General features: G+C 33.0%; 1 protein-coding gene across 1 annotated transcript in view; it reads right to left on the bottom strand.

Moving 5' to 3' along the window:
* Positions 1 to 1,743: 1,743 nt before the first annotated feature.
* The window catches only part of LOC132760661 (peroxisomal acyl-coenzyme A oxidase 1-like), a 35,711-nt gene continuing 18,511 nt past the window's right edge, over positions 1,744 to 18,943 (bottom strand). Inside the window, exons 8-14 of the mRNA XM_060752690.1 lie at positions 15,861 to 16,023; positions 13,090 to 13,280; positions 11,001 to 11,153; positions 10,041 to 10,146; positions 9,741 to 9,887; positions 7,762 to 7,968; positions 1,744 to 3,564 (exon numbers count right to left, since the gene is read on the bottom strand). Of these exons, the coding sequence (XP_060608673.1) occupies positions 3,484 to 3,564; positions 7,762 to 7,968; positions 9,741 to 9,887; positions 10,041 to 10,146; positions 11,001 to 11,153; positions 13,090 to 13,280; positions 15,861 to 16,023 (1,048 nt within the window). The 3' untranslated portion in view covers positions 1,744 to 3,483. The remainder of the gene's footprint in view (positions 3,565 to 7,761; positions 7,969 to 9,740; positions 9,888 to 10,040; positions 10,147 to 11,000; positions 11,154 to 13,089; positions 13,281 to 15,860; positions 16,024 to 18,943) is intronic.

The following is an 18,943-nucleotide window of genomic DNA, read 5'->3' as shown; positions in this document are numbered from 1 at the left end:
TCTATAATGTTGCAGGAAGCTCTATATCGTTGGTAGTTCAATATATTGGTGGTAGCTCTATAATGTTGCAGGTAGCTCTATATCGTTGGTAGCTCCATATATTGGTGGTAGCTCTATAATGTTGGTAGCTCCATAAATTGGTGGTAGCTCTATAATATTGGTAGCTCCAAATATTGGTGGTAGCTCTATAATGTTGGTAGCTCCATAAATTGGTGGTAGCTCTATAATATTGGTAGCTCTATATCGTTGGTAGCTCCATATATTGGTGGTAGCTCTATAATGTTGGTAGCTCCATATATTGGTGGTAGCTCTATAATGTTGGTAGCTCCATATATTGGTGGTAGCTCTATAATGTTGGTAGCTCCATAAATTGGTGGTAGCTCTATAATATTGGTAGCTCCATATATTGGTGGTAGCTCTATAATGTTGCAGGTAGCTCAATATCGTTGGTAGCTCCATATATTGGTGGTAGCTCTATAATATTGGTAGCTCCATATATTGATGGTAGCTCTATATCGTTGGTAGCTCCATAAATTGGTGGTAGCTCTATATCGTTGGTAGCTCCATATATTGGTGGTAGCTCTATAATGTTGCAGGTAGCTCTATAATGTTGGTAGCTCCATAAATTGGTGGTAGCTCTATAATATTGGTAGCTCAATATATTGGTGGTAGCTCTATAATGTTGGTAGCTCCATATATTGGTGGTAGCTCTATAATATTGGTAGCTCCATATATTGGTGGTAGCTCTATAATGTTGGTAGCTCCATATATTGGTGGTAGCTCTATAATGTTGGTAGCTCCATATATTGGTGGTACATGTAGCTCTATAATGTTGGTAGCTCCATAAATTGGTGGTAGCTCTATAATGTTGGTAGCTCCATATATTGGTGGTAGCTCTATAATGTTGGTAGCTCCATATATTGGTGGTAGCTCTATAATGTTGGTAGCTCCATATATTATTGTTAGCTCTATAATATTGGTAGCTCTGTATAATGTTGGTAGCTCTAAATTATTTGTAGCTCTATATTGGTGGTAGCTCTACTATGTTGGTAGCTCTATAATATTGGTACCTCTATATATTGTTGGTAGCTCTATAATATTGGTAGCTCCATATATTGGTGGCAGCTCTATAATGTTGCAGGTAGCTCCATATATTGGTGGTAGCTCTATAATGTTGGTAGCTCCATAAATTGGTGGTAGCTCTATAATGTTGGTAGCTCAATATATTGGTGGTAGCTCTATAATATTGGTAGCTCCATATATTGGTGGTAACTCTATAATGTTGCAGGTAGCTCCATATATTGGTGGTAGTTCTATAATGTTGGTAGCTCCATAAATTGTTGGTAGCTCCATATATTGGTGGTAGCTCTATAATGTTGGTAGCTCCATATATTGGTAGCTCCATAAATTGTTGGTAGCTCCATATATTGGTGGTAGCTCTATATATTATTGGTAGCTCTGTATAATGTTGGTAGCTCTATAATATTGTTGGTAGCTCTATAATGTTGGTAGCTCTATATATTGTTGGTAGCTCTATTTTATTAATGGGGAAGTGGATTGCGAGTTGGTACACATATAAACTCTTTGTTGAAAGACAAAAATTAACCCCCCACTCTCTGTCCAAAGACAAAATTTATCCTCCCCCCCCCCCTACTTATTAGACTACTAATATATACCTTTGGTTATTGAAATCTCACAGCAATTAAATTGATGACCAGAAAAGAAGAAAAAAACAATAAAAAATATTTTTTATTTCTTTATCTTACATTATTTTTCATTGTATTAGCAAATTTTCTTTTAATTATAACGCATACACATAAAATAAAATATTTTAACAATTGTTTAATCAATCAATATATGTAATAAATCTGTTTACATGGTATTCTATAACAATTATATAAAAGTGTTATCTACATCAATATTTACAGTACTGCACATTAGTAACATGGATTGAAACAGAGTTTCAAAATGATGCCTTGGATATATATATTTATTACCCTTCCAGATTTTTTCCGCCTTTTTGATTGGATATTGATCACCCAAAAGAAATTGATATTACCGAGCCAGACGGGTAATATACACACTAAATAAACAACATGCGCTATGGCGATGCGCGCACAGTTTGATTTTACGCAATGTAAATTCCGATTTACAAGCACTTTTTAACTGTCAAATGATAAATATTTACCAAAATAGAGTAATGATACATATTCTCATCAGTATTGAAAACAAATATGACCTTGTGAAAGCTTGATATTAATTCCAAAAAAGTGCTTTCAACAGACTACTCCTTTTCTCTTGTTTCCATTCGTTAGGTTCGAAAGAATTACCTCATGTATTTATGTGACGTCATGTTGTGGTGAAAGGGTATCCTAAAGGGAATCTTATTTTGATGTTTCATTTGAAGTAGCAATGATTTGTTTTAAAATTGTCTTAACTCGGCTGGGGAAGGGTAATAAAATTATTATTTTGGTTTTAGAGTGATATATGTGGATATATTACCTGCCAAGATAAAATATCACCCGAGACAGCTCGGGTGATATAAAATCTTGACAGGTAATATATCCACATATATCACTCTAAAACCAAAATAACATTGATGCCTTGGAGATATATATATATATATACGAACAATGATTCCTAAAAACAAATTATTTCTACTAATATGCTATCACATTTATAAAGTCTATATTTAGGCTTAATTGTTTTGATTTAAACAAAAATATCACAGACTTTTAAATATCTTTGATCTACTTTTTTATTAATGATACAAAACTTTAGAAGAAAATTTTAGATCCTATCATTTACAATATAAAACAAAAATATAAATTCTGCCTTTAAGATAAAAACACAAATAATTTAAACTCACAATATGTTAACATTATCATCAACAATGTTCTGATAAAACCCTAATGTACATAAACATCAACACCACATAAACACACACCTGTTTAATATATTATATAAAGCATTTAATGTAAATTGTTCAGTTTTCAAACAAGTTAAAAGTATGCTAAAAATAGTCTTGAAGATCAATTTTTTTAAATTATTCACTAACAAAAATTTTACTGATATTAATTACAGGTTTAAGTAGTTTTTACATGTAACTGTAAACAGATATTCATATAATAAAAGCAATACAAGAATTATGTGCAGGAAACAATGTTCATATTTTTTTACAATTTATTGAAGTTTATTTATTTATTTAACTGACCTTTAGAATTAAAAACAGTATAATTATTTAGTAATATTCATGGTATGATTAAAGTGGTTTTCACAAGTTGTTCAATTCATGATTCAAAATAGTGACGGGAAAACAGATAAATATATTTTTAAAATGTTATCTATAAGACATACCATATATATTTAAAGTAGTACATGCATATTGAAGAAGTCACTGTATCAATTTTTTTTAACTTAATTCATTATATATGTCCATTGCAACAATATCACATTATGTTATAACTGTAATTGTTGTTTATTCTATAATTTGGCTGTTGGTACATCAAATGTAAGTTCACCTTTCATCAATGGCCTCAATGTTGTGTAATATGAATCCTGCACCTGTAAAATAGAAAGAGTTTCTAATCTATGTATGTATCATTTTAGTTCAATATTTTATTTCAATATATATATATATATACTCTTGTTATTGTCCAGAAACTGTTTTTCTATTTCAAATAATGGTTACCTTGACCACAATGGGGTCTAAAAGCAATACCAACCAGGGTTTTCATATAAGGTTGCCAGATACCAAGTTTGACTACAATAACTCTTTCCAAACTGTAGTTATCATCTGGAAACCATGAGGTGGACTGACCTACGGATCAACAAGCTGACTCCTATATACCCCTTTAAACTTTGTTTGTTGAAGTATAATTAAGGATTTATTAGATGCATTAGGAACATTTATCAAGTTTATATATTATTTATTATATACATTATTATGATAAATTTGTTTTTCCTATAAGAATTTGATACCACAGCAGTGGCCAGTGCTTGAATGTCAATTTATCAATGAAACACCCAACTTAAACTAAAGGTCATACCCTTAATACCATAGTACATTCACACTTTAATATAACATTATGTAATAAAGTATTTTATCTAACAAGCAATTATCATAGTATTGCAAGCAATCCATGAGTCCCCTACCGGTATGAACCCCAGCTACATTCTGAAGGGCCATTGACCATTCACTTATGTCTCTATTTTAAGTAAATTTGTTGAAAAAGATCACAGGAAACAGTTTTTATGTACAGACAGATGGACGGACTGAAGGACACTCTAAAGCTATTTTTTAAACATCTCTGTTATCAAAATATAACATTTTTAAAAACAAAATTCTTAAAAAGGAGATAACTCTTGAAATAAAGATGCAAGACATCATACATGATGTGAGTGTAACAAAGAACAATTAGTAATGAAGGTGTTGATAATGAATGTTTATTTTGAATTTGAAGTAAAATAAAGTTAAAAAAAACAATATTTTTTTCATGAAAATTCTAGGTTCAAGGGAGGAAAACCTGATAAATTTTGTGCTAGAGTTGTAAACCTTGTCCCATATGATGTGGTTGATGACAAGAAAATCAAATTTCTATTTAAAGTTTGAAGAAAATACCTTAAGAAATAAAGACCTTATAGTGAAAAAACGTAAAAACTAGAATCAGAAATCTTGAAATTTAGTCTATTTGTTGCCATAGCAACCAGAATTTTCAACATAAGAAGAAAATAAAAGACGGGTAAACCGGTAGGGGACTAATTAAGCTGTATACGCAGTCCCAATGATATCCTTTCCAAGACCGACCCTCTTTTTCGGACTGACACCCGTAACATTTTAAAAAGGCACATTATTTCAAACCCTAAAAGCGGGGTCTGAATTAATGAAGGAAACCCGAAACCACAGGCGCTAGTCACATAATCAAATATTTTACATAATCGGTCTATATATAATCTTTATATACATATATAGACCGATTATGTAAAATATTTGATTATCATTATGTGACTAGCGCCTGTGCCCGAAACGTAATAAAACGTGTGTTTTTTCAACAGTCTTAAAAACTGTAACGGAAATCAGCGTAAAAGATTTAAGTAAAGACTTATTAAGCGTAATTTCTGATAAATCTTACACATAAATACGGTTCAGACTTTTTTGCGAACGAGGAATATACCGTATTTGAACGATATTGTTGTCCATCGTTAATATTGAAAACACCGTCATTTTACCTTATGGGGATAGGTGTTTGTTTGCTGTGAAATAAAAATCTCAGATATTTATAAATGCCCAAATACGTTTTAGTATGTTACGGGTCAATATGCGGTATAGGTAAATACGATATCCACTACTTGTCAAACCGTAAATAAGAAGTTACCGTTAAATGACTGAAACGTAGAATTCCGTAAAAATGATGAATCTTTCTCGCAATAATTAATCATCTTGTCTTTAGAAAAATGTCATAAATAAGGTTTTGACAATTAAGACAAACATATCTTCTATAAGGTAGAAACATGTTTTAGAAGCCTTATTATTAGTTAAATGGAAAAACACATGGTTTAAATAAGTTAGTATTTGTAGCTTACTTTACCTACAATTGATTTGAACTAAATTACAAATTTTATTATCCAATAATATGATTAATAAACGATCAGTGACACTCTTAAACCGATTTTTATAAAAATGACATAGTACTTTTAAAAAAACTTGTTTCTTAAAACATTTATTTTTTTTACAATCTTTTGCAAAATGCTTTCAAAGTAGCTTATGCAAAATAATGTGATGAAAATATTGCCAGGTTTCCTACGACAAATCAACACCTGCTTTTGAGAATAGAAAATTTTGACACGTCTAATTACGTTTTGGGTGTTCTTTCGAAAAATAGGGTCGGCTTTTCGAGAAACGAAAATAGATACATTTAAATACATTACTGTCGCGGAAAGGATATCATCGTTTTTACACAAAATAGAAATATGTTATAATCCAATATTCTGGCATATTGACTGTTAATATAGCTTGAATTTTATAGTAAGTTGGCTGTTGGAAGATATTCATAACTTAATTCAAAGATTTTGACACATCTATTCCTCCATACTTGTATTTTTTGGGATTTCTAGATACCATAGTAACCTCCTCTGAAATCACCCAAATTGGCAGACATTAATGGAAATAGTTTCAACAAGAATGCATTTGTGAAAAAATGCTATGCCACTGCATTAATATAACAGAAGTTGATTATTTTTGTTACTATACGATTGAACTTTGACTTGGTATTTGAAATAATTTTTGTCCAATATAGGATTGCAGTATTTCAAATGAATCGTAACACATTTACTTCGGTAAATCGGCAAACTATTAATCAGTCTAGTAAGTCGACTGTTTATAAAAAAATAATTTAAAACACTAAGCCAGTTAAAATTTTAGTAAAATAATTTAAAACACTAAGTCGGTTAAAATTTATTAGTACGCATTTACAAAATTTAATTGGTGGCAATTTAATTTTGTAAATACGTTCTGATAAACTTTAACATATACATAATGCAGTAGTGTCTAGTGAATTTGGGGGGGAGGGGGGGGGGGTCAAGGTCATATTTCAGCATGTCCAATCTTTAGACTCATGTGCATATGTGTCTAATGTTAAGATACAAAGGCCATAGTTCAATAATTGATTCAAAAATAGAAGAATTTTTTATTGACAAAAAATAGGTATTAACTGAATAACATAGCTGTATTAAACTTAAAATGCAGGTAGAGTAACTCTTTTTTTTTAAAATACCATCTTTTTAATTAAGCATTATCAATTTCTAAAAACATAATCATTATTGTATACATGGTGTGAATGATAATTTCCTTATAATGTGCTCAAATTGTTTCATTTAATATCTCTACAAAGCTCATCACTGTCTTGCTAGAGTTCATAACTATTGAATATTTTACATAAATATGCATAACATGTATAATGAAAATCTATGACCCAAGGGCAGGGCAAATTTAGACCCCAGGGCTATAATTTGAACAATCTTTGTAGAAGTCCACTACACAATGTTTGATACCAAATTTCTAACCTCTAGCCTTTGTAAATTCCTAGAAATATTTTTCGTAAGATTTATGTTATACACATAAGGAAACCTATAACCACTTGGGGCTGGGCCAATTTTGACACTAGGGGCAAAATTTGAACAACTTTGGTAGATGACCTATAGATGATATTATATACCAAATATCAAAGCTCTAAGGACAAGATGATTTTTCAAGTTTTTATGTACATAATGAAATCAATGACCCCCCCTCCCCCAAGGGCAGGGCCAATTTTGACTAAAGGGCTGTAATTTGAACAATCTTGGTAGAGGTCCACTACATAATGTTTCATCCCAAATATCTATTCTCTAGCCTTTGTCAATTCAGAGAAGAAGATTTTTTAAGAATAAATGGAAAACCTATGACCCCCCCCCCCCCCCCCCCATGGCGGGGCTAATTTTAACACTAGCTGCTAAATTTGAACAACTTTTGTAGAGGAACGGAAGACAAAAAGATTTTTGAAGTTTTTATGTACATAATAAAATCAAAGACTCCTCCAGATGCTGCGATGGTATAAAAATGAAATTTTGATTGGATCTTTTTAAATAAATCTTTAACAAACAGTTTTGAAAAAAGTTCACTTATTAAGTAGAAGAAAAATCACATATGTATGGTTTTAATATTTAAATATTTTCTGATTAACATTAAGTACCATGATATCATAGACACCCAGGCTAATAACTTACATCCTGTTTATTTAGAGGTGACATTTTGGCATACTCATAGAGAGCCTCATAAACATTCCCATCATAACGTCCAATACAACTTTGCAGGATTTCATCAGGATAGTCAAATGCATCAACCAGGGCTACAGCATCAGGTCTGATCTCAGCAAACAGGGTCAGGGTCTTGTTTTGTATCAAACCTGCTTGTTGGCCATTCAGAAAACCATCCTGGTAAAATAAGAAAGAAAATACATAATAAATTATTAAGCCATTAGTTCAGATAGAACATAAGATATTTCCAACTTGCCAGTTTAGGTTAACCATTATTCATTTTCTAAGTGCTGAAAAGGGCCATAACTTGTGAAAATGGAAGCCATAGTTATGTAACTTGCCCAGATCATATACTTTGTATGGATTAGTAAGTGTGTAAATAATGAAGCCATTGGTACAGGTAGAACTTAAGAAAAATCCAACTTGCCGTTCTAGGTTAACTTGTACAGACAGACGGTTCAATTACTATATGCCCGGGGGCATAAAAATAAACAAATAAACATAGAGATAACATGTAGAGGTTACACTACAATATGTATACCTGTACAAACTCTCCAACATAGAGACAATGTGTATAGGTTACACTACAATATGTGTACCTGTACAAACTCTCCAACATAGAGACAACCTGCAGAGGTTACACTACAATATGTATACCTGTACAAACTCTCCAACATAGAGACAACCTGTAGAGGTTACACTACAATATGTATATCTGTACAAACTCTCCAACATAGAGACAACCTGTAGAGGTTACACTACAATATGTATACCTGTACAAACTCTCCAACATAGAGACAACCTGTAGAGGTTATACTACAATATGTTTATCTGTACAAACTCTCCAACATAGAGACAACCTGTGTATAGGTTACACTACAATATGTGTATCTGTACAAACTCTCCAACATAGAGACAATGTGTATAGGTTACACTACAATATGTATACTGTATAAAACTCTCCAACATAGAGACAACCTGTAGAGGTTACATACAATATGTATACCTGTACAAACTCTCCAACATAGAGACAACCTGTAGAGGTTACACTACAATATGTATACCTGTACAAACTCTCCAACATAGAGACAACCTGTAGAGGTTACACTACAATATGTATACCTGTACAAACTCTCCAACATAGAGACAACCTGTAGAGGTTACACTACAATATGTATACCTGTATAAACTCTCCAACATAGAGACAACCTGCAGAGGTTACACTACAATATGTATACCTGTACAAACTCTCCAACATAGAGACAACCTGTAGAGGTTATACTACAATATGTATACCTGTACAAACTCTCCAACATAGAGACAACCTGTAGAGGTTACACTACAATATGTATACCTGTATAAACTCTCCAACATAGAGACAACCTGTAGAGGTTATACTACAATATGTATACCTGTACAAACTCTCCAACATAGAGACAATGTGTAGAGGTTACACTACAATATGTATACCTGTACAAACTCTCCAACATAGAGACAACCTGTAGAGGTTATACTACAATATGTATACCTGTACAAACTCTCCAACATAGAGACAACCTGTAGAGGTTACACTACAATATGTATACCTGTATAAACTCTCCAACATAGAGACAACCTGTAGAGGTTATACTACAATATGTGTACCTGTACAAACTCTCCAACATAGAGACAATGTGTATAGGTTACACTACAATATGTATATCTGTACAAACTCTCCAACATAGAGACAACCTGTAGAGGTTATACTACAATATGTGTACCTGTACAAACTCTCCTAGCCTCCATAGAGACAACGTGTAGAGGTTACACTACAATATGTATATCTGTACAAACTCTCCTAGCCTCCATAGAGACAACGTGTAGAGGTTACACTACAATATGTATATCTGTACAAACTCTCCTAGCCTCCATAGAGACAACGTGTAGAGGTTACACTACAATATGTATACCTGTACAAACTCTCCTAGCCTCTGATTGATACCATACACAGCATATAACTTGCATAATGTCTGTAGAGCTCTAGATACAGCAGGGTCCATTCCTCGTCTGTTGACAACACTATTAAACATCTTCACAACAAACGCTTGACAATGAGCCTAGATACAAGACAAAACATATTCATATGAAAACACATTATTTTCATGTAAGTCTTTATTATTTCATTGCAATTTTCTATTTATATTCTTATTTATTTGAAAATTTAATAGAGTGTTGTATTTGTTTTGTAATTTAGAAATAATAAATCTCACCTTGGCAGCATACACCATGGGGACAGCAGATTTATTTCTTGCTTCCTCCATACTCATGCCACTCTTCATCAATATCTGCATTCTTGTTGCTGCAACCTTGATTAACCTGATCATAAACATAACATAATATTTTATACTCTTATAAAATTTGCAAATGTCCAGTATATCATTTATGTCCAAACCTAAAATATATAAAATACAGACTAATTTACCCAAGCCATTTTTGTCTTTATCAATCACTTAAAGATCCTGTATGTTGTAATTGAGGTTGTATACCACACTTAAGTGAAATTATATATATGTATATAATTATGCTTATAAAACAATTTTCAAACATCAAAGAATATGTAAAATATGTACTGCAAATATTTGTACATATTATATGTAATCATTAAAATATATGCATTCATTTCTTATTGAAAAATTTGACTTAGACTTTATAGAAAATAAATTTTTTATTACCTCCCTTTATTTACATGAAATGTTAAATTCGGTAATATCTTTATAAATAATGCCTTTTGGAACTTACAAAATTGATAAATCTTAATTTGAGCATCATATTTATGATATAAATCCATAACAAATTTGTGTTACAGGATCTTTAAAATCCCTGCCCCTTCATTTTCTCCTCTTACCTGAATATTGTCACAGAACATAACAAATTTAATATTGATAATTTTGGAAAAATATCAAACATGTACGTAACGGATCAAAACAGTTTTGCCAATAAATATCAGAAAGTCACGTTTTATTCTAGACACTTTACACAGTACTGGAGATGTTATGAATGTATATAAATAAAGTGAACAACTTCCCACATCTCAAAGAAAAGATATAATAATTATTAATAAATTTTGACTTATTTTTTGATGATGCTTTGTCTAAAGAAACTGTTTGTACTAAGTGATCATTTTATGTGTTTCCCTCGAGTCTCTTAATGTACAAAAAATTATTTCTAACCTGGCTGCCGTGTGTTCATATGCCTCAATCAAATCAACCATGTTGAGGGAATCATTGAGGGAACTTCTCTGTTTCACTGGATTGTTGAGGTAAGACATAAATCCTACAAGTGTATGTCCACTGGCAGCCTGGGCATACTGTTTTACTAAATATCTGTAATCAAACAAAGCCATAAAAAGTCTTATGGAAAGAGACTACAACAATATCTGTTGAATAACCGACAACTAGAACTGCAACAGGACTAGCAAGGATAGTCATGCTCCCCACTTTGTCAATAGGGTATTCATTTTGATTTACATCCAGTTCATTTAAGCTGTCTAATAATACAGGAACATGTGGGGGTAAGAGTGAGGTTTGATGCATTAGTAACCAGTTTATACTACTCTGTAGTACTATTGCTCTGCTTATTATTCCAATATGGTGCCTTCTACGGATGTTTGTCTTTTTAATTGTTGTGACACTTGTTTATCTGTGTGTTCCAGTTTGTTATTTATCAGTAGGTATCTCCTCTTCCCTAATTTTACATTTTCTACCCGCCCCCTGACAATACAATAGTAGAGATCAAAAAGGAAATGGGGCATTAAATGAACACAGCCCCAATGTTATCTGGCACCACAATACTTCCAGCACAGATTTAACAAGCAGGGCACCAAACAAAACAAGAGGGCCATGATGGCCCTGAAGTCGCTCACCTGTATATAGGCCCCCAGAGCGGAGCCAGTTTAAACCCCAGGGCTTTTATTTGAACAAACTTGGTAAACACCCATTAGAAGATGTTTCATGCTAAACATCCAAGGTCTAGCTCGTTGGGTTTTTTGAAAGAAGATTTCTTAGTTTTTTTCTTTACACATATAGTTAAAAACAATGACACCCCTGGGGCAGGGCCAGTTTTGACCCCAGGGCATTTTATTTGAACAATCTTTGTAGACACTTACTTGAAAATGTTTCATGCTTAATATCTAAACTCAAGCTATACGGGTTTTTTCAAAGAAGATTTTTAAGTTTTTGCTATATACATATAAGGAAAATGAATGACCTCAGGGGCAAGGTCAATTTTGACCCCAGGGCTTTTATTTGAACAAACTTTGTAGACACTCACTAGAAAATGCTTCATGCTTAATATCTAAACTCTAGCTATTTGTTTTCTTTCAAAGAAGATTTTTTAAGTTTTTGCTATTCATATATAAGGAAAATCAATGACCCCCAGGGCGTGCCAATTTTGACCCCAGGGCTCTTATTTGAACAAACTTGGTAGACATCCATTAGAACATGTTTCATGCTAAATATCTTAGCTCTAGCTCTTTGGGTTCTTTAAAAGAAGATTTTTTAAGTTTTTACTACATGCATATAGGGAAAATCAATGACCCCCTGGGGCGGGGCCAATTTTGACCCTAGGGTTTTTATTTGAACAAACTTGATAGACACTCACTGGAAGATGTTTCAAGCCAAATATTTAAGCTGTAGCTCTTTGGGTTTTTTAAAAGAAGATATTTTAAGTTTTTTCTTTTGGATGCAACCAGAGTTCTGCATGGAATTAAATTCTTGAACAATTTTCAAAGGTGACCACCAAAGGAACATTCCTGTGAAGTTTGGATGAAATTGGCCTAATGGTTTATGAGGAGATGTCATTTTCAGTAAAAGTTTACGGACAACGGACAAAAAGCTATCACAAAAGCTCACCCTGTCACTTTGTGACAGGTGAGCTAAATAGGATAGGGCAGCATTATTGTTCACAATTTAGGAAATCACAGGAAAATCAATAAATACATAAAAGAAGGTAATTAATTAATTAGGCTGAGACAGGGACAAGGGTGTGAGGGAAAGGGACCACAGGCTGAGAAGAGACAAATGACCATAGACACACAGTCTTGTTGATTGTCATGAAGAAGTTTTGTCTTGCCTATGGATCAAACCAGTGAATCCTAGATAACAAATCAAATGCTGTCCCTATTGAGCTTAGCAGGCCAATGATAGTTCTATTTATTCGCAGCTACTTTAGTATAATACAACTGTTATGACACCTTTACTATTCTACTCTGAACAATTTGTCAAATTAAAATGTGATGTTTAGAATTATAGCTAAATTAACCTTGCACACTGTAAATACATGACAGTATTTTCCCCTTCATATGTACAGGCTGGTGTAATATTGGCCCAGATTTTAGGGATCCCACTGGCATGTGAGTAACCATGGCCACCACAAGCCATACGTAGTTTGTCTATACCATTACTGGTTGTTTCTGAAGAAAAAGCTTTTAAACCAGCTGCCAGTGCATGAAGCTGTAATAAAAAAGATCAAACATAAATACACAAACATCAAAAGAGTTAAAGAAACACAAAGCAATGCTACAACATATATACACTAAAATGCAACAGTCCAAAAATGTTAGCTCTAGGAATCATAGTATCACACAAGAAGACTAAAATGTGCTTTCTTATGTATTTAAACCACGTCTGACCCAAGGGGAATGACTTATAATTCTAATTTTAGTAGAAACTACAAAGTAATAATACATGCCAACAAGAGCCACTGGCAGGCGGGGCAACACTCAACATTTTTTACTTTTTCTATAAGCAAACAAGTGGTTTAAAAAATCTTTAAAAAGAAAACAAAAAATATATCCTTTTTTAAAATTATAATAGGCCTGTCTAGTCACATTTGTTGTTTTAGTCCAAATATGAATTATTTTGATGAAGAAAAAAAGGTTTAAGAAAATATAGGCAAATTCTATCATTTGACGGTCAAGGTCATTTAAAAGTCAAGATCATGTATAAATCATTCAACAAGTCTGTTTGGTCCCAAGTGTTGTTTTGCACATGTATGAATCAAATCCGTACATAAATAAAAATTATGACAACTGAACCAAAATTTAATAAGTTAACCACGGAAGTCAAGGTCAAAGTCAGTTCAACCTTTTCGAAGGTCTTGTCCAAAAGATTCTCTCTTAGTATGAAGACAAGAGGGCCATGATGGCCCTGAGTTGCTCACCAGAAACAACTGCTTTTCAGTGTTGGAAATTATCCATTGTCAATATTTTCTAATAGTAAATTTGAGCATAGAATATCTTTTAACAATACTTTGAAGAAATGCCATGACCTGGAGCATTTAAGCTTTAGCTTAAACGGGGCCAATCAAATTAATATGAGCAAACTTGATAAAAGACTACCTAAGATTAGTAGGAATGCTACAGACAAAGTTTGGTGATCATCCATCAATTATTTCAGTAGTAGATGATGTTCAAAGGTTCTTTAGTGGCCCCTAAAAGGGGCCAATCAAATTAATATGAGCAAACTTGATAAAAGACTACCTAAGAATGCTACCAACAAAATTTGGTGATTATCAATCCATTAGTTCTGTAGAAGGAGACATTTAGAGGTATTTCTATTTTTAGCTTAAGCAGCCCCTGAAAGGTGCCAATCAAATCAATATGAGCAAACTTGATGAAAGACTACCTAAGAACATTGAACATTGTGGGTTAAATGGAACTTAAGTTATGCTCCAGAAAATGTTTTCAGTTTTAAGGTAATAGTGACCTTGACCTTTGACCTTTTGACCCCAAAATCAATAGGGGTCTTTTACCCAATATGGACAATCATCCTATGAAGTTTGAACATTGTGGGCCAAATGGAACTTACGTTATGCTCCGGAAACCAAATTGCTAACGGACAAATTGCTAACGGACGGAAACTGTTTTCAGTATCAAGGTAATAGTGACCTTGACCTTTGACCTTTTGACCCCAAAATCAATAGGGGTCTTCTACCCAATATGGACAATCATCCTATGAAGTTTGAACATTGTGGGTTAAACGGAACTAAAGTTATGCTCCGGAACCAAATTGCTAACAGACGGACGGACGCCAGGGGGTATAACATAATATGCCGTTTCGGGCATATAAAAAATGACATAGGTCATGGTCATTTATGTGTGAAGGTCTTTCATCTGTCCGGTTAGGAATGAAGGTCAAGGTAAGTCTAGTGTCCTTGAAGGTCTTGTCCCAAGGGTTGTCGTGACCAAGTATGAAGACAGCACACAAAGAAATAAACAAGAGGGCCATCATGGCCCTTATATCGCTCTTAAATTATATTACGGCTCTGAATTATTTTTGTTTACAATGAATGTAAAGCAGATAATATGATATCAGTTTATGTTTATGACATTATATTACAATGTCATAGACATAAACTGACAACATAACATTCATATCTGCACATGAAATAGTGCAAATGTTAATAAGATTTTTCCATATATGCCTTTTTATGTGCTGTCACCTAGTATTTAACCCCAGATAAGCAATATTCAAACTTGAGCTAGAAATCATCTAAACAACCTTTCTGACCAATTTCCAGAATATCTGAACTGAAATGGTAGCCCCTAGAGTGTTAAAAAAGGTTTTACCGTATGTAGGTTGTGTGACCTAGTTTTTGACCCAGGTGACCATGACCCATATTAAAACTTTGACCAAAACAGGAGCAACTAGAGTGTTAACAAGATTTTTCTATTTCTGACTCCTGTTACTTAAATTTTCATCTAAGATAACCAATTTTCAAACTCGTCCTAGCAATTACTTGGACAAACATCCGTAAAAGGTCAAGGTTATTTCACAGTAAAGGTCAAGTTCAGTCTGGCCAACTTGAAGTACATGTCCAAAGGGTTATTGTATCCTCCAAGTATGAAGGGAATCCATTGAGAACTTAAAAAAAATGACTAATGTTAAAGTTTATGGGGTAATGCATTGAGAATTATAGAAAATTATGACAAATGTTAAAGTTTCCGGCAGTGTCACCATGACTGTAGCAATAGCTCTTGTTTTCTTTAAAAAGGTTGAGCTAAAAAATTCATAAATAAAATAAGCACTAACAACTTGCATCTCATCAAAGCGCCCTTTCTCCATGTCTGCATTAATTCTGTTATACTCCTGTACCATCATATTTCCAGTAAACAAGAAGGCATACGCTGCTGCTAACAAGGGAAAAATCTTCTCTTGTTGTGTCTGGTAGTCTATCACCTGTGGTTCCTCACCACTAAATTAAACAAAGTTTCAATGTAGGAAAACATCAATATGTCATTAGTTCTTATAAAATTTCAACACTAATTAACCAAGGCACAAACTTTATCATAAAATGGGTATAACTAACAAAAATCCTGAATTACTTTAAAAAAATTGATTTTGTTTCAACATATTTGGTCATATGGGGATATTTTGGAGGCTGGTCTTCCCAACCAGCTTTCCAGAATTATTGACCAATATTTACAAATTTCTCAGCATGTGTCTGACTTCTTATCCAGCATACCTTCTAAGTCAACAAGAATTTTTGACAAAAAAACCAACTTCCCCCGCATAAGGAAAGTTTTACATGAAGCACAAAATTGAGTAGCTCTTGCTCTAAGAGTTATTTAAAAGAAGATTTTTTAAGTTTTTACTATAGATATATATGGAAAATCAGTACCCCAAGGGCGGTGTCAATTTTGATTCTAGGGCTTTTATTTGAACAAACTTGGTAAACACTCACCAGAGGATGTTTCCTGCTTAATATCTAAGCCTTAACTCTTTGGGTTTTTTAAAAAAAAGATTTTTTAAGTTTTTACTATATACATATAAGGAAAATCAATGACCCCCGGGATGGGGCTAATTTTGACCCCAGGGCTTTTATTTGAACAAACTTGATAGACACTCATAAGACAATGTTTCATGCCAAATATTTAAGCTCTAGCTGTTTTGTTTTTTTAAAAGAAGATTTTTTAAGTTTTTACTATATACATATAAGGAAAAGCAATGACCCCTTGGGGCGGGGCCAATTTTGACCCCAGGGCTTTTATTTGAACAAACTTGATAGACACTCACTAGAAGATGTTTCATGCCAAATATTTTAGCTCTAGCTCTTTGGGTTTTTTAAAAGAAGATATTTTAAGTTTTTTCTTTTGGATGCAACCAGAGTTCTGCATGGAATTAAATTCTTTGAACAATTTTTAAAGTTGACTACCAAAGGAACACTCCTGTGAAGTTTGGATTAAATTGGCTCAGTGGTTTATGAGGAGATGCCATTTAAAGTAAAAGTTTACGGATGGACGCGATCACAAAAGCTCACCATGTCAGTTTGTGACACTGGTGAGCTAAAAATACATTGTTGAGTATAATTAAAATACAGCAATGTCATATCTTGTTATAAATATTAAGGTAAGGTTTAGAATCAATTTAAAACTTTCTCAATACGTAATACAAACCTTAGTTACCAGTTTTTATATTTTCTAAACAGTTTTTAAATACAAACTGACCGTATCCATTTTAACAGATAAACAGATACTCCTAGAAGAAACCTCACCAGGTAACATCAATAATGTAGTAAATTTGTCTATAACATTTGTCAACAGTCTAATACAGTACAAACTCTGCAGGAAAAATTCATTTTGGAAGACATTTTAGATATTGCACAGGCAGATAAATTTTAGAGAATTTTTATAATATTTTTGTGAAATATTTTTTGCTCTACAGACTGTCTCTGAGCAGAGTTTACACTGTATATGGTTGCTACAAGTTTGTTTGTGTCAACTTTAACACATTTGTTGGTCAAATTCTGGTGTCACCTAACTAACTGTCCTGGATAACTAACCAGTAATAACTTATTTGTCTTCAGGTGATTCACTTACTACATGACAAATGACCTACCTTTGGATGGGAACAAGATAATAATGAACGACATTACCCTGGTCTAATTTCTGTCTGTCTCCTGACAGCACTGTACCTGGTAACTATAGCAACCACATAAGATAGAGCTGTAGCAGCCTTGCCTACTATTGTAGAACGTATATACACCATCAGGTACCGTAAGTAACTTTAGGACTGTATGTTCTTACATATGATCCATCTTTCTCTACCTAACAATTTTCAATATTTTCTTGATTCTTATCACTTTCAAATTGTTTGAAAAAAAATTGCCTTATGTATAAATCAAGTGATTTTACCCTGACTGACAGCAGATAATAGTCACAGAATTAATACCTGTATCTTATAAATATATCTGTAAGTTAACAATCTCGAGTGAAAAAATACCATCCAAAACCTTGGAAATACTACTACCATCATCATTTTATCAAGTAAAACTAAATTCCAGATCTGTTTCAAGTGAAAACAAAAAAAAGAGGAAATTTCATACCCCACCACAAATAGTAGATTAATTACACACAATGAAATAAAGAATATTATACCAGAAAAACAAATTCCAACAAAGAACACTTAAGGTTATCCAAAATTGTTGACTTTTGCTATGTTATGGGACCTTTGCTATGTTATAGAATGACAACAATTTTTATTTTATTAGAAACATGAACTGTATATACAGTTGACTCTCAATAAGTCAAAATCGCTTTACTCAAAATTCCGCCTTAGTCGAATAATTTCTAAAGTCCCGTCAAATTTCCTTCTTTATCTTTGTATTTTAACTCCGCTTAGGTCAATTCGACTTACCGAGACTCCTGTTTAGTCAAAAAGAAAATTTGGTCCCGTCAATTAAAGTCCAACATATTTTCATCTTAATTAATCGAATTGTGAAAACAGCAAACTGATCAAAGGTCGGCGACATCAAGGTGAGATGTTGTCACTCGTGATTTACACGTTTCATAGTAATTTTTAATTGCCGGTCATCATGTATTATTAACACGTCGTAAAAGTGGCTTTAATCCGTTTCAGGACTTAATTGGTTTTAACAGTTAGATAACTAAAATGTACATTTCTTTAAGACAGTTGACTCGTGCCAGTCTGACGGGTGTTGGTCAAATAATAGCCTAGGTATTGATGTGTGTTATCAACGTAAATGACATTTGTATAATTAATGTTCCATCATATTACATACATTAATATGTACTTCCGGTTCACGATAGTTGCTAATTTTTTTTTTTCGTCCGATGATCAATTAAATCAAATATAATTGTGTGTTTATGTTTCAC

This window comes from Ruditapes philippinarum, unplaced genomic scaffold (genome assembly GCF_026571515.1).
Source record: "Ruditapes philippinarum isolate M1 unplaced genomic scaffold, ASM2657151v2 ctg4712_1_1_1_1, whole genome shotgun sequence".
Lineage (NCBI taxonomy): Eukaryota > Metazoa > Mollusca > Bivalvia > Venerida > Veneridae > Ruditapes > Ruditapes philippinarum.
Note: the sequence above shows the minus strand (reverse complement) of the source record. Positions and strands in the feature narration are given on the sequence as shown.